At 47.0% G+C, this 17,643-nt stretch overlaps 1 protein-coding gene across 2 annotated transcripts in view; it reads right to left on the bottom strand.

Annotated features, from left to right (window-relative positions):
* The window catches only part of LOC115194731 (GRB2-associated-binding protein 1), a 54,611-nt gene that overhangs the window by 12,492 nt on the left and 24,476 nt on the right, over positions 1–17,643 (bottom strand). For both annotated transcript variants that reach the window (XM_029754640.1, XM_029754639.1), the window contains exon 8: positions 9,925–10,366. In XM_029754640.1, the coding sequence (XP_029610500.1) occupies positions 9,925–10,366 (442 nt within the window). The remainder of the gene's footprint in view (positions 1–9,924; positions 10,367–17,643) is intronic.

Raw genomic sequence — 17,643 nt, 5'->3', positions numbered from 1 at the left:
CCATCGCCACTGAACAGATGACATATGACCCTATGACATCACCCCAGAGCACTACAACCATCGCCACAACACTGAACAGATGACATATGACCCTATGACATCACCCCAGAGCACTACAACCATCGCCACACCACTGAACAGATGACATTTGACCCTATGACATCACCCCAGAGCACTACAACCATCGCCACAACACTGAACAGATGACATATGACCCTATGACATCACCCCAGAGCACTACAACCATCGCCACACCACTGAACAGATGACATTTGACCCTATGACATCACCCCAGAGCACTACAACCATCGCCACAACACTGAACAGATGACATATGACCCTATGACATCACCCCAGAGCACTACAACCATCGCCACACCACTGAACAGATGACATTTGACCCTATGACATCACCCCAGAGCACTACAACCATCGCCACAACACTGAACAGATGACATTTGACCCTATGACATCACCCCAGAGCACTACAACCATCGCCACACCACTGAACAGATGACATATGACCCTATGACATCACCCTATGACATCACCCCAGAGCACTACAACCATCGCCACACCCCTAAACAGATGACATTTGACCCTATGACATCACCCCAGGGCACTACAACCATTGCCACACCCCTAAACAGATGACATTTGACCCTATGACATCACCCCAGAGCACTACAACCATCGTGATCAGACTTGCTGAATGACAACAGCGACAACAACACATGGCTTCCCACCAAAAGCCAGGAGGAAGACCGATAGATGAGATGACGGTAGGTTACAGCTGTGAAGCAGCACACTAACAGCAACGTTGATTCACACACAAAAACACCAAGGAACCCCAAAGCAGTAAACACCTTTAAAGCAAAATGGAGAACGACCAAATCAACACAAGTCCAAACAGCCTGTACAGCAGACTAACAGCCTGTACAGCAGACTATCAGCCTGTACAGCAGACTATCAGCCTGTACAGCAGACTATCAGCCTGTACAGCAGACTATCAGCCTGTACAGCAGACTATCAGCCTGTACAGCAGAGCAGACTATCAGCCTGTACAGCAGAGCAGACTATCAGCCTGTATAGCAGAGCAGACTATCAGCCTGTACAGCAGACTAACAGCCTGTATAGCAGACTAACAGCCTGTACAGCAGACTAACAGCCTGTACAGCAGAGCAGACTATCAGCCTGTACAGCAGACTATCAGCCTGTACAGCAGACTAACAGCCTGTACAGCAGACTAACAGCCTGTACAGCAGACTAACAGCCTGTACAGCAGACTAACAGCCTGTACAGCAGACTATCAGCCTGTACAGCAGACTAACAGCCTGTACAGCAGAGCAGACTAACAGCCTGTACAGCAGAGCAGACTAACAGCCTGTACAGCAGAGCAGATTAACAGCCTGTACAGCAGAGCAGACTATCAGCCTGTACAGCAGACTAACAGCCTGTACAGCAGACTAACAGCCTGTATAGCAGAGCAGACTATCAGCCTGTACAGCAGACTATCAGCCTGTACAGCAGACTATCAGCCTGTATAGCAGAGCAGACTAACAGCCTGTACAGCAGAGCAGACTAACAGCCTGTACAGCAGAGCAGACTATCAGACTGTACAGCAGACTAGACTATCAGACTGTACAGCAGACTATCAGCCTGTATAGCAGAGCAGACTAACAGCCTGTATAGCAGAGCAGACTATCAGCCTGTACAGCAGAGCAGACTATCAGCCTGTACAGCAGAGCAGACTATCAGCCTGTACAGCAGACTATCAGCCTGTATAGCAGAGCAGACTAACAGCCTGTATAGCAGAGCAGACTATCAGCCTGTACAGCAGACTATCAGCCTGTACAGCAGAGCAGACTATCAGCCTGTACAGCAGAACAGACTAACAGCCTGTACAGCAGAGCAGACTAACAGCCTATACAGCAGACTATCAGCCTGTACAGCAGAGCAGACTATCAGCCTGTACAGCAGACTAACAGCCTGTACAGCAGACTAACAGCCTGTACAGCAGACTAACAGCCTGTACAGCAGAGCAGACTAACAGCCTGTACAGCAGAGCAGACTAACAGCCTGTACAGCAGAGCAGACTAACAGCCTGTACAGCAGAGCAGACTATCAGCCTGTACAGCAGACTAACAGCCTGTACAGCAGACTAACAGCCTGTATAGCAGAGCAGACTATAAGCCTGTACAGCAGACTATCAGCCTGTATAGCAGAGCAGACTAACAGCCTGTACAGCAGAGCAGACTATCAGCCTGTACAGCAGAGCAGACTATCAGCCTGTACAGCAGACTATCAGCCTGTATAGCAGAGCAGACTAACAGCCTGTATAGCAGAGCAGACTATCAGCCTGTACAGCAGAGCAGACTATCAGCCTGTACAGCAGAGCAGACTATCAGCCTGTACAGCAGACTATCAGCCTGTATAGCAGAGCAGACTAACAGCCTGTATAGCAGAGCAGACTATCAGCCTGTACAGCAGACTATCAGCCTGTACAGCAGACTATCAGCCTGTATAGCAGAGCAGACTAACAGCCTGTATAGCAGAGCAGACTATCAGCCTGTACAGCAGACTATCAGCCTGTACAGCAGACTATCAGCCTGTACAGCAGACTATCAGCCTGTACAGCAGAGCAGACTATCAGCCTGTACAGCAGAACAGACTATCAGCCTGTACAGCAGAGCAGACGATCAGCCTGTACAGCAGACTATCAGCCTGTATAGCAGAGCAGACTAACAGCCTGTACAGCAGACTATCAGCCTGTACAGCAGACTATCAGCCTGTACAGCAGACTATCAGCCTGTACAGCAGAGCAGACTATCAGCCTGTACAGCAGAGCAGACTATCAGCCTGTATAGCAGAGCAGACTATCAGCCTGTACAGCAGACTAACAGCCTGTATAGCAGACTAACAGCCTGTACAGCAGACTAACAGCCTGTACAGCAGAGCAGACTATCAGCCTGTACAGCAGACTATCAGCCTGTACAGCAGACTAACAGCCTGTACAGCAGACTAACAGCCTGTACAGCAGACTAACAGCCTGTACAGCAGACTAACAGCCTGTACAGCAGACTATCAGCCTGTACAGCAGACTAACAGCCTGTACAGCAGAGCAGACTAACAGCCTGTACAGCAGAGCAGACTAACAGCCTGTACAGCAGAGCAGATTAACAGCCTGTACAGCAGAGCAGACTATCAGCCTGTACAGCAGACTAACAGCCTGTACAGCAGACTAACAGCCTGTATAGCAGAGCAGACTATCAGCCTGTACAGCAGACTATCAGCCTGTATAGCAGAGCAGACTAACAGCCTGTACAGCAGAGCAGACTAACAGCCTGTACAGCAGAGCAGACTATCAGACTGTACAGCAGACTAGACTATCAGACTGTACAGCAGACTATCAGCCTGTATAGCAGAGCAGACTAACAGCCTGTATAGCAGAGCAGACTATCAGCCTGTACAGCAGAGCAGACTATCAGCCTGTACAGCAGAGCAGACTATCAGCCTGTACAGCAGACTATCAGCCTGTATAGCAGAGCAGACTAACAGCCTGTATAGCAGAGCAGACTATCAGCCTGTACAGCAGACTATCAGCCTGTACAGCAGAGCAGACTATCAGCCTGTACAGCAGAACAGACTAACAGCCTGTACAGCAGAGCAGACTAACAGCCTATACAGCAGACTATCAGCCTGTACAGCAGAGCAGACTATCAGCCTGTACAGCAGACTAACAGCCTGTACAGCAGACTAACAGCCTGTACAGCAGACTAACAGCCTGTACAGCAGAGCAGACTAACAGCCTGTACAGCAGAGCAGACTAACAGCCTGTACAGCAGAGCAGACTAACAGCCTGTACAGCAGAGCAGACTATCAGCCTGTACAGCAGACTAACAGCCTGTACAGCAGACTAACAGCCTGTATAGCAGAGCAGACTATAAGCCTGTACAGCAGACTATCAGCCTGTATAGCAGAGCAGACTAACAGCCTGTACAGCAGAGCAGACTATCAGCCTGTACAGCAGAGCAGACTATCAGCCTGTACAGCAGACTATCAGCCTGTATAGCAGAGCAGACTAACAGCCTGTATAGCAGAGCAGACTATCAGCCTGTACAGCAGAGCAGACTATCAGCCTGTACAGCAGAGCAGACTATCAGCCTGTACAGCAGACTATCAGCCTGTATAGCAGAGCAGACTAACAGCCTGTATAGCAGAGCAGACTATCAGCCTGTACAGCAGACTATCAGCCTGTACAGCAGACTATCAGCCTGTATAGCAGAGCAGACTAACAGCCTGTATAGCAGAGCAGACTATCAGCCTGTACAGCAGACTATCAGCCTGTACAGCAGACTATCAGCCTGTACAGCAGACTATCAGCCTGTACAGCAGAGCAGACTATCAGCCTGTACAGCAGAACAGACTATCAGCCTGTACAGCAGAGCAGACGATCAGCCTGTACAGCAGACTATCAGCCTGTATAGCAGAGCAGACTAACAGCCTGTATAGCAGAGCAGACTATCAGCCTGTACAGCAGAGCAGACTATCAGCCTGTACAGCAGAGCAGACTATCAGCCTGTACAGCAGACTATCAGCCTGTAGAGCAGAGCAGACTAACAGCCTGTATAGCAGAGCAGACTATCAGCCTGTACAGCAGACTATCAGCCTGTACAGCAGAGCAGACTATCAGCCTGTACAGCAGAACAGACTAACAGCCTGTACAGCAGAGCAGACTAACAGCCTGTACAGCAGACTATCAGCCTGTACAGCAGAGCAGACTATCAGCCTGTACAGCAGACTAACAGCCTGTACAGCAGACTAACAGCCTGTACAGCAGACTAACAGCCTGTACAGCAGAGCAGACTAACAGCCTGTACAGCAGAGCAGACTAACAGCCTGTACAGCAGAGCAGACTATCAGCCTGTACAGCAGACTAACAGCCTGTACAGCAGACTAACAGCCTGTATAGCAGAGCAGACTATCAGCCTGTACAGCAGACTATCAGCCTGTATAGCAGAGCAGACTAACAGCCTGTACAGCAGAGCAGACTAACAGCCTGTACAGCAGAGCAGACTATCAGCCTGTACAGCAGACTATCAGCCTGTATAGCAGAGCAGACTAACAGCCTGTATAGCAGAGCAGACTATCAGCCTGTACAGCAGAGCAGACTATCAGCCTGTACAGCAGAGCAGACTATCAGCCTGTACAGCAGACTATCAGCCTGTATAGCAGTTCAGACTAACAGCCTGTATAGCAGAGCAGACTATCAGCCTGTACAGCAGACTATCAGCCTGTACAGCAGACTAACAGCCTGTATAGCAGAGCAGACTAACAGCCTGTATAGCAGAGCAGACTATCAGCCTGTACAGCAGACTATCAGCCTGTACAGCAGACTATCAGCCTGTACAGCAGAGCAGACTATCAGCCTGTACAGCAGAACAGACTAACAGCCTGTACAGCAGAGCAGACTAACAGCCTGTATAGCAGACTATCAGCCTGTACAGCAGAGCAGACTATCAGACTGTACAGCAGACTAACAGCCTGTACAGCAGACTAACAGCCTGTATAGCAGATCAGACTAACAGCCTGTACAGCAGAGCAGATTAACAGCCTGTACAGCAGAGCAGACTAACAGCCTGTACAGCAGAGCAGACTAACAGCCTGTATAGCAGAGCAGACTATCAGCCTGTACAGCAGATCAGACTAACAGCCTGTACAGCAGAGCAGACTATCAGCCTGTACAGCAGACTATCAGCCTGTACAGCAGAGCAGACTATCAGCCTGTACAGCAGAGCAGACTAACAGCCTGTACAGCAGACTATAAGCCTGTATAGCAGAGCAGACTATCAGCCTGTACAGCAGAGCAGACTAACAGCCTGTACAGCAGAGCAGACTAACAGCCTGTACAGCCGAGCAGACTATCAGCCTGTCCAGCAGACTAACAGCCTGTACAGCAGACTAACAGCCTGTACAGCAGACTATCAGCCTGTACAGCAGAGCAGACTAACAGCCTGTACAGCAGAGCAGACTATCAGCCTGTACAGCAGAGCAGACTATCAGCCTGTACAGCAGACTAACAGCCTGTACAGCAGAGCAGACTATCAGCCTGTACAGCAGAGCAGACTATCAGCCTGTACAGCAGACTATCAACCTGTACAGCAGAGCAGACTATCAGCCTGTACAGCAGACTATCAGCCTGTACAGCAGATCAGACTAACAGCCTGTACAGCAGAGCAGACTAACAGCCTGTACAGCAGACTAACAGCCTGTACAGCAGAGCAGACTATCAGCCTGTACAGCAGAGCAGACTATCAGCCTGTACAGCAGACTATCAGCCTGTACAGCAGACTATCAGCCTGTACAGCAGACTATCAGCCTGTACAGCAGAGCAGACTAACAGCCTGTATAGCAGAGCAGACTATCAGCCTGTACAGCAGACTATCAGCCTGTACAGCAGACTATCAGCCTGTACAGCAGAGCAGACTATCAGCCTGTACAGCAGAACAGACTAACAGCCTGTACAGCAGAGCAGACTAACAGCCTATACAGCAGACTATCAGCCTGTACAGCAGAGCAGACTATCAGCCTGTACAGCAGACTAACAGCCTGTACAGCAGACTAACAGCCTGTACAGCAGACTAACAGCCTGTACAGCAGAGCAGACTAACAGCCTGTACAGCAGAGCAGACTAACAGCCTGTACAGCAGAGCAGACTAACAGCCTGTACAGCAGAGCAGACTATCAGCCTGTACAGCAGACTAACAGCCTGTACAGCAGACTAACAGCCTGTATAGCAGAGCAGACTATAAGCCTGTACAGCAGACTATCAGCCTGTATAGCAGAGCAGACTAACAGCCTGTACAGCAGAGCAGACTATCAGCCTGTACAGCAGACTATCAGCCTGTATAGCAGAGCAGACTAACAGCCTGTATAGCAGAGCAGACTATCAGCCTGTACAGCAGAGCAGACTATCAGCCTGTACAGCAGAGCAGACTATCAGCCTGTACAGCAGACTATCAGCCTGTATAGCAGAGCAGACTAACAGCCTGTATAGCAGAGCAGACTATCAGCCTGTACAGCAGACTATCAGCCTGTATAGCAGAGCAGACTAACAGCCTGTATAGCAGAGCAGACTATCAGCCTGTACAGCAGACTATCAGCCTGTACAGCAGACTATCAGCCTGTACAGCAGACTATCAGCCTGTACAGCAGAGCAGACTATCAGCCTGTACAGCAGAACAGACTATCAGCCTGTACAGCAGAGCAGACGATCAGCCTGTACAGCAGACTATCAGCCTGTATAGCAGAGCAGACTAACAGCCTGTATAGCAGAGCAGACTATCAGCCTGTACAGCAGAGCAGACTATCAGCCTGTACAGCAGAGCAGACTATCAGCCTGTACAGCAGACTATCAGCCTGTAGAGCAGAGCAGACTAACAGCCTGTATAGCAGAGCAGACTATCAGCCTGTACAGCAGACTATCAGCCTGTACAGCAGACTATCAGCCTGTACAGCAGAGCAGACTATCAGCCTGTACAGCAGAACAGACTAACAGCCTGTACAGCAGAGCAGACTAACAGCCTGTACAGCAGACTATCAGCCTGTACAGCAGAGCAGACTATCAGCCTGTACAGCAGACTAACAGCCTGTACAGCAGACTAACAGCCTGTACAGCAGACTAACAGCCTGTACAGCAGAGCAGACTAACAGCCTGTACAGCAGAGCAGACTAACAGCCTGTACAGCAGAGCAGACTATCAGCCTGTACAGCAGACTAACAGCCTGTACAGCAGACTAACAGCCTGTATAGCAGAGCAGACTATCAGCCTGTACAGCAGACTATCAGCCTGTATAGCAGAGCAGACTAACAGCCTGTACAGCAGAGCAGACTAACAGCCTGTACAGCAGAGCAGACTATCAGCCTCTACAGCAGACTATCAGCCTGTATAGCAGAGCAGACTAACAGCCTGTATAGCAGAGCAGACTATCAGCCTGTACAGCAGAGCAGACTATCAGCCTGTACAGCAGACTATCAGCCTGTATAGCAGTTCAGACTAACAGCCTGTATAGCAGAGCAGACTATCAGCCTGTACAGCAGACTATCAGCCTGTACAGCAGACTAACAGCCTGTATAGCAGAGCAGACTAACAGCCTGTATAGCAGAGCAGACTATCAGCCTGTACAGCAGACTATCAGCCTGTACAGCAGACTATCAGCCTGTACAGCAGAGCAGACTATCAGCCTGTACAGCAGAACAGACTAACAGCCTGTACAGCAGAGCAGACTAACAGCCTGTATAGCAGACTATCAGCCTGTACAGCAGAGCAGACTATCAGACTGTACAGCAGACTAACAGCCTGTACAGCAGACTAACAGCCTGTATAGCAGATCAGACTAACAGCCTGTACAGCAGAGCAGATTAACAGCCTGTACAGCAGAGCAGACTAACAGCCTGTACAGCAGAGCAGACTAACAGCCTGTATAGCAGAGCAGACTATCAGCCTGTACAGCAGATCAGACTAACAGCCTGTACAGCAGAGCAGACTATCAGCCTGTACAGCAGACTATCAGCCTGTACAGCAGAGCAGACTATCAGCCTGTACAGCAGAGCAGACTAACAGCCTGTACAGCAGACTATAAGCCTGTATAGCAGAGCAGACTATCAGCCTGTACAGCAGAGCAGACTAACAGCCTGTACAGCAGAGCAGACTAACAGCCTGTACAGCCGAGCAGACTATCAGCCTGTCCAGCAGACTAACAGCCTGTACAGCAGACTAACAGCCTGTACAGCAGACTATCAGCCTGTACAGCAGAGCAGACTAACAGCCTGTACAGCAGAGCAGACTATCAGCCTGTACAGCAGAGCAGACTATCAGCCTGTACAGCAGACTAACAGCCTGTACAGCAGAGCAGACTATCAGCCTGTACAGCAGAGCAGACTATCAGCCTGTACAGCAGACTATCAACCTGTACAGCAGAGCAGACTATCAGCCTGTACAGCAGACTATCAGCCTGTACAGCAGATCAGACTAACAGCCTGTACAGCAGAGCAGACTAACAGCCTGTACAGCAGACTAACAGCCTGTACAGCAGAGCAGACTATCAGCCTGTACAGCAGAGCAGACTATCAGCCTGTACAGCAGACTATCAGCCTGTACAGCAGACTATCAGCCTGTACAGCAGACTATCAGCCTGTACAGCAGAGCAGACTATCAGCCTGTACAGCAGAGCAGACTAACAGCCTGTACAGCAGACTATCAGCCTGTATAGCAGAGCAGACTATCAGCCTGTACAGCAGAGCAGACTAACATCCTGCACAGCAGAGCAGACTAACAGCCTGTACAGCCGAGCAGACTAACAGCCTGTACAGCCGAGCAGACTATCAGCCTGTATAGCAGACTAACAGCCTGTACAGCAGACTATCAGCCTGTACAGCAGAGCAGACTAACAGCCTGTACAGCAGAGCAGACTATCAGCCTGTACAGCAGAGCAGACTATCAGCCTGTACAGCAGACTAACAGCCTGTACAGCAGAGCAGACTATCAGCCTGTACAGCAGAGCAGACTATCAGCCTGTACAGCAGAGCAGACTATCAGCCTGTACAGCAGACTATCAACCTGTACAGCAGATCAGACTATCAGCCTGTACTGCAGACTATCAGCCTGTACAGCAGATCAGACTAACAGCCTGTACAGCAGACTAACAGCCTGTACAGCAGAGCAGACTATCAGCCTGTACAGCAGAGCAGACTGTCAGCCTGTACAGCAGAGCAGACTATCAGCCTGTACAGCAGACTATCAACCTGTACAGCAGAGCAGACTAACAGCCACTGGCTGTTGCATATGCTGTACATAAACATATGATCGTAAGCAGATGTGGATGGTATAGCAGCATGGACACCCTTCCATACGTAAACACTTACCTTTCCGGGGTTTGAGGTTGCGGTGAATGGGTGGTGGTTGGGTGTCTCCCGCTCCTCCCCCTCCTCCCCCTCCTCCTCCCCCGGTGGTGTGTCTGCGAGATGGGCGTGTGTGGGGGTTGTGGGAGGAGGAGCGGAAACCCAGGTGTGCAGGCGGGGGTACCTGTCTCCCCAGAGAAGGCAATTCTCCAGGGCATGGGGTCATAATGACATAGTTGGGGTCCTGGGAGTTGGGGTCGGGGAAGGAGGGGGGAGGTAAGGAGACGAGGGAGTTGAGGTCGGGGAAGGAGGGGGGAGGTAGGGAGACGAGGGAGGTGAGGTCGGGGAAGGAGGGGGGAGGTAGGGAGACGAGGGAGGTGTCGGTAGTGTTCATGGGAACATAGTTCTCATCGACATCTTCCTTTCCTGGACACGTTCTGCCTAATGGTACCATGTCTTTATTCATCTGGTGGGGGGGTGAGAGAGAGGGGGGGGTGAGAGAGAGAGGGGGTTGGGGTGGGCAGAGAGAGAGGGGGGGAGAGACAGATGAGAAAGGTGAACTATTTTAAGTGAGAAGTGGGCATTAGTTTGAAGCTGAAAAATAAAGAAGATTCTCATGAGCACCACAATACCTATTCCACCCATGCTCTACCAAGGTTTTCCAGCACCATAATACCTAGGGCTCCAGAGTTTTGTACCAGATCTTCAATTTCTTGGCAATTTATCGCATGGAATAGCCTTCATTTCTCACATGGAATAGCCATCATTTCTCAGAACGAAAAGACTGACGAGTTTCAGAAGAAAATGCTTTGTTTCTGGCCATTTTTAGCCTGTAATCGAACCCACAAATGCTGATGCTCCAGATACTCAACTAGTCTAAAGAAGGCCAGTTTTATTGCTTCATTAATCAGAACAACAGTTTTCAGCTGTGCTACCATAATTGCAAAAGGGTTTTCTAATGATTAATTAGCCTTTTAAAATTATAAACTTGGATTAGCTAACACAACGTGCCATTGGAACACAGGAGTGATGGTTGCTGATAATGGGCCTCTGTACGCCTATGTAGATATTCCATAAAAAATCTGCCATTTTCAGCTACAATAGTCATTTACAACATTAACAATGTCTACACTGCATTTCTGATCAATTTTATGTTATTTTAATGGACAAAAATGAGCTTTTCTTTCAAAAACAAGTACATTTCTAAGTGACCCCAAACTTTTGAACGGTAGTATATATATACTACCGTTCAAAAGTTTGGGGTCACTTAGAAATGTACTTGTTATATATATATATATATATATATATATATATATATATATATATATATATATAGTTTTAGTTTAGTGCCTTATTGCAAACACGATGCATGTTTTGGAATATTTTATATTCTGTACAGGCTTCTCTGTTATTAAATCATTTAGGTTAGTATTGTGTGCCTCCCGAGTGGCGAGGTGGTCTAAGCCACTGCATCGCAGTTGTTAGCTGTGCCACTAGAGATCCTGGTTCGAGTCGAGCAGGCTGCGACCGGGAGACCCATGGGGCGGCGCCTCTCCCGAGTCCGTACGGGAGTTGCAGCGATGAGACAAGACTGTAACTACCAATTGGAAATGGGGGAGAAAAATGGGTAAAAATAGAAAGGTTAGGATTGTGGAGTAACTACAATGTTGTTGACCCATCCTCAGTTTTCTCCTATCACAGCCATTAAACACTGTAACCGTTTTAAAGTCATCATTGGCTTCATGGTGAAATCCCTGAGCGGTTTCCTTCCTCTACGGCAACTGAGTTAGGAAGGATGCCTGTATCTTTGTAGTGACTGGGTGTATTAATACACCATCCAAAGTGTAATTAATAACGTCACCATGCTCAAAGGGATATTCAATGTCTGCTTTTTCTGTGTGTTATTACCCATCTACCAATAGATGTCCTTCTTTGCGAGGCCTTGGAAAACCTCCCTGGTCTTTGTGGTTGAATCTGTGTTTGAAATGAACTGCTCAACTGAGGAACCTTACAGATAATTATATGTGTGGGGTACAGAGATGAAGTAGTCATTCAAACACCATGTTAAACATTATTATCAAACACAGTGAGACCATGCAACTTGTTTTGCAAATGTTTACTCCTGAACTTATTTAGGCTCCTTGCCATAACAAAGGGGTTGAATACTTATTGACTCAAGACATTTCAGCTTTTCATTTTTAATACATTTGTAAACATGAAGTATTATGTGTTGGCCAGTGACCCAAAATCTCAATTTAATCCAATTTAAATTCAGGCTGTAACACAATAAAATATGGAAAAAGTGTGTGTGTCTGGCGGGGGTGGTGGGGGGAGGGGGGGGGGGGTGTCCACTGTAAAGTAAATCTATCCTCTGAAGAGTATGAATTAGGCTGTTTGAGAAGGTTTGAATCCTAAGCAACCTGCATAAACAAGTACAATAGACCAACATAGCTACTGTAGTAGGTCAAAGCTGTGTTGCTGTAAAACCTTGGTAGAGCATTGGTGAAGTAGACATTCACATGTGAATCTCCTTTCTTTTTCGGCTAAAGACCAATGCCTACTTCTCACTTAAAACGTAGTTTGTTGTTTTTAATTACACCAGAAGGTGATTGTCTCTTAAAGGTGCCACATACAACATTTCCACATGCAGAGCCTGCTTTTTATTTTTTTGCCACATAAAAGTATGTAATTGGCAGTGTTCATTTGTAACCTTTAATTTGTCCTCTGCCAAAAGGTCTGGATCTTAATGGCACAGGTGATGTGCTTACATAACTGCAAGGGTTTCTGGTTTGAATCCTGGTCTGCTGGCTCCTGCCCTCTAATAGATAAAATACATTTTGAACTATTTATTTAGGTTCTTGTAAAATGTAGAATGGTCAAAAGTAGTTGTCTGCAGTTTTCAGAAGGAAAATTGCATAGCTCAATTGATTGCAACAGTTTTACATTGTAAATACAGTATGACTCAATTCCCATTGAAAGCAAAGTAAAATAAAATAGTTTTAAGTCATTTGACTTTTCAAGGTCGTATAAATAAACCATAGAGACTGGCTTAGTTGGTAGAGTATGGTGGTTTCAATGGCAGAGTTGTGGGTTCGATTCCCACAGGGACCAGTATCAACACGTATGCACTTTACTGTAAGTCGCTCTGGCTAAGAGTGTCTGCTAAATGACTCACTTTACTGTAAGTCGCTCTGGCTAAGAGTGTCTGCTAAATGACTCACTTTACTGTAAGTCGCTCTGGCTAAGAGTGTCTGCTAAATGACTCACTTTACTGTAAGTCGCTCTGGCTAAGAGTGTCTGCTAAATGACTCACTTTACTGTAAGTCGCTCTGGCTAAGAGTGTCTGCTAAATGACTCACTTTACTGTAAGTCGCTCTGGCTAAGAGTGTCTGCTAAATGACTCACTTTACTGTAATCCGAGATGGGGGGGGGGCATTAGCCACTGGAATGGCAGCGCACAGCAGTTATTGACAAATTTGCAACACATGCTAATCCAGCATCCAGATGGGTGCTGTAAATACAATCAAGATGGTGAAATGGCAGAGTTGTTAGTTTGACACTGTTGATCAGCACATTTTTGGATTAACCTTTTCACGCCTGAGATACAAATATCTCTAACGGTCGCCCCCAGAGTGAGTTCCAAATATCTCTAACAGTCTCCCCAGAGTGAGTTCCAAATATCTCTAACAGTCTCCCCAGAGTGAGTTCCAAATATCTCTAACAGTCTCCCCAGTGTGAGTTCCAAATATCTCTAACGGTCGTCCCTAGAGTGAGTTCCAAATATCTCTAACAGTCTCCCCAGTGTGAGTTCCAAATATCTCTAACGGTCGCCCCCAGAATGAGTTCCAAATATCTCTAACAGTCTCCCCAGTGTGAGTTTCTTTATGCGCGTGATGTCAGAATGCACTCACTGTTCCAAAATGTGATTGTTCCGCAACAGGACAGTTAACCCGCGCCGCCCTCAAACCAAGACACTCTGCCTGCTAATTATCTATAGGCTGTGTTTCAACTTGTCAATTTCAAATTATTTTCTAACAAGTTTTATTTTCTAACAATAGGTTTGAATTGAGGCTATGTTCCGCCTCTTGATTAATTCACATAAAAGTAGCCCATTTCACTTTAACGGACAATTTTTTTGGGGGGGGGGGGCTTTACTGAGCAGGACAAACTTCTCTCTTTGAATGAGAGCCCAAGCACTTCCCCAGTCAGAACAGAACCTGCACAAACTCCCCCCCCCCCGGCACATTTTCCGGCTGGTGCCCCCATTACCTTCATTGTTGTTTTCCTTCCTAATAACTTTGGACATGTGTGCATTTCTATCAAACTATGTGCCTCAGTACGTTATCATAGTCGTTTCTGTATATCGTGTGATGTCGTTTCTACTATAGAGAACACTATGTATATATGGAGCATAATATATCTGTGTGTTTTGTCCTTTTAAAACCGCGGACAAGACAAGGTACTAATTTCATAACCTTTATGGTGTTATATTCAGTCGTGCGTCTGTAGCTAGGTACATTCTTCTATTAGCTCTGCAAAACAAAGCTAATGGTTTCTTTAGCATTGTGTTGTATCTTTTGAAGCTGCCCTGGCCTTTAGCATAGCTTTGCTCTACACTGCCCCCTCGTGGAGGTCATCAGTTACTGTTTTCTTACTGTTATATCATTCATATTTGTAATTTTTTATGTCAATGCAATTTCTTATTTTTTTTTATAGCAGTGTTATTATGTAATATTGTTTTATTGCTATATCCTGATATTTTATTCTAATTAGTAATAATTCATCTTTATTCTGTACTTTCAGAAAGCACAAACACACAAAAACAGTTTTGAACAATTATTTGCCAATATCACACCTGTAACTGGACATCATTCGAGCTGAAGATTGAGGCCAACTTTTGTATCCTAGCAACATACTGTTTGAATGTACACTCCTTAACAGTTTTACTGGATGTAAACACAGCAAGAAAACACATAGGCTGATATGTTGTAGTAGTCTATTTTATTTTATTGAAGTATCCATTGTGGTTGATCAGTGGAGAGGATGATGAGGCAGTGGGTAGGATGAGGGAGTGGAGAGGGTGATGAGGGAGTGGGTAGGATGAGGGAGTGGAGAGGGTGATGAGGCAGTGGGTAGGATGAGGGTGGAGAGGGTGATGAGGCAGTGGGTAGGATGAGGGTGGAGAGGGTGATGAGGGAGTGGGTAGGATGAGGGTGGAGAGGGTGATGAGGGAGTGGGTAGGATGAGGGTGGAGAGGGTGATGAGGGAGTGGGTAGGACGAGGGTGGAGAGGGTGATGAGGGAGTGGGTAGGATGAGGGAGTGGAGAGGGTGATGAGGCAGTGGGTAGGACGAGGGTGGAGAGGGTGATGAGGCAGTGGGTAGGATGAGGGAGTGGAGAGGGTGATGAGGCAGTGGGTAGGTGGGTGAGATATTGTCAGTATAATTGCATAATGGAACTGTACGTGATTTGTATGTGAACTGCAGTCCAATCAGAAGCCTTGTTCAACAATCACTTGACCTGTTTAGTTGGCGGTGAACTATGCAGCCATTGAGGGCAGCAGTGTCGATCAGATGGAAAACATTTCGTCTTATACCACATTCCTAGCTGTTTATCGTGTCCGCCTTATCCACTGCCCCTATTTTGACGTTATAGTCAAGCACACAGTCTGGTTTGATCTTTTTCTCTCCCGCCAGGTGGTCCACCTTCCCTGTGGCCGACATGTTTGCTGTATGGACAGTGGAGAGGACATGGATGTCTCGTTTGTCATGCCACTTTACTGCCAGCTGTTGACCGTTCTCCTTGAACTCCGCCTCCCCCCCTTCTGCCTCTTCCTGTTCCTGCTTCCGGCATTCCCTTCCTGTTCGACTGGACTGTGGAGAGCAGATGCTGGAAGAGTGTGGGACTTTTGCACCAATTGTCCACATACAAAGTGTGTCCCTTGTTGAGATGAGGAGCCAGCAAGGTCATCACCACGGACCCGGACACCCCAAGCCCCTCATAATGTTGGATGTCAGTGGTGGACCCTGTGTAAACTATAATGTCCCGGACAAATCCTGTCTTCACGTCGCACATGACAAAGAACTTGACCCAAAAACCTGTGCCTTTTGGAGGGAATATATTGATGGAAACCCTAGCCTACCTTTCCATAACATCAGGGACTCATCAATGCATAAGTCCTTGTATGGAACAAAGACCCGACCAAATGCTGATAACGCTGGTAAGAACATTTCTTATTTCGAGTAACGGGTCATTTAGACTGGCAGTAGTATTGTTGACGGGGTGGCAAAGAAAGGAGTTGCAAACATAGGATCTGTGCTCCAGTATTCTCTTAGGAAGTTCTTCTTTAGTATTCCCATGAGAAGGACTGTCACCACGAAGGTATACATTTCACTAATTGTGGTTATCAACCATTTAGCGAGTTTCCCCCCTCACTCCTGGCTCTTTCTTCTCTTGTAGCTCCAAGGCATAGCGATTGGTCTCCTCCACTATGTCTCCCACCAGCTCCTCTGTCAGAAACAGATTGAAGCACTCCGCCTCAGAGGGAAATAGCAAGGTTGCGTTGCACTCCAGACTGGGACTCGTCAAAGCAAAACAGCAAGGCCAGGAGGGGTGAAATGGCTGGCGGCCTTCCAGCTACCACAGAACTCGTGTACTTCATCCATGGTCGGTCTGCCTCCATCACCACCAGCATCTTCAATGAGACCTGGGACTTCGTCAGTGGGCAAGGGGTCCTCAGATTCAGGGTTCTCAAAGGGCTACAAGCTTGGGGGGGGCAGCTCCTCTCTGTCACTGTCAGAATCTGATTTCTGACTTTCATACTCAGACTCATTGTCAGAATAAAAAAAATACAAATCTCCTGAATTTCCATCATTTGTGAGTTGTCTCCTTTCGAAAGACATTGTTAATGCTACAGGTTAGCCCACCAGCTACATACATAAACAACAACACTGAATGGCTCAGAGTGGACTGTGTTTGTTCGAAAATGTTTCTGTGAAAAAAAGTGTGGCTCAAACGCCGACCGTTGCGTCAACTGGACGTTCTAAATAAGCGTTCTAATCACAACAGTTTGAGCTCAAATATCTACATTTCTATGCCTGTTCGTTAGCTAGCTAGCTTTCAGCTGACTGGTGCTAGCTACATAGCTAATCAAAATATATTTTGTGCATTTTTGATTAACCTCAGCTTGAATTCCACCATTTAGCTAGCTACAATCTTAGAAAAAAAGCTTCCTTACAATGCAAACTTTGTAGATTGATCACACCTGTTTCGATCGCTCTTACCGTAGCTTGGACTATGGAGTAGCTAGCTAGCTAGTATTGCAAAAGCCTATTGCATGCATTGTAAGGTAGCGGCGTAACAATTTGCCCAAAGTTTGGTGTTAGTTTTGTTCAGAGAACAAAAATGTAGGAACAGCATTTGGGATGAGAGCTAACGTAATCTAGCTTCTGTGTCGAGGTCAGCTGTTGTTGTCTGGCCCTAGATAGCTAGCTAATGGCTTAAGTAATTTGTGTAAAAAACTTTCACAACCAAATATAGATATCTACATTGCTATGCCTGTTCGTTAGCTAGCTAGCTTTCAGCTGACTGGTGCTAGCTACATAGCTAATCAAAATATATTTTGTGCATTTTTGATTAACCTCAGCTTGAATTCCACCATTTAGCTAGCTACAATCTTAGAAAAAAAGGTGCTATCTAGAACCAAAAGGGTTCTTTGGCTGTCACATAAGATAACCTTTAGAAT

Source organism: Salmo trutta, chromosome 5, assembly GCF_901001165.1.
Source record: "Salmo trutta chromosome 5, fSalTru1.1, whole genome shotgun sequence".
In the NCBI taxonomy this organism is placed as follows: Eukaryota; Metazoa; Chordata; class Actinopteri; order Salmoniformes; family Salmonidae; genus Salmo; species Salmo trutta.
Note: the sequence above shows the minus strand (reverse complement) of the source record. Positions and strands in the feature narration are given on the sequence as shown.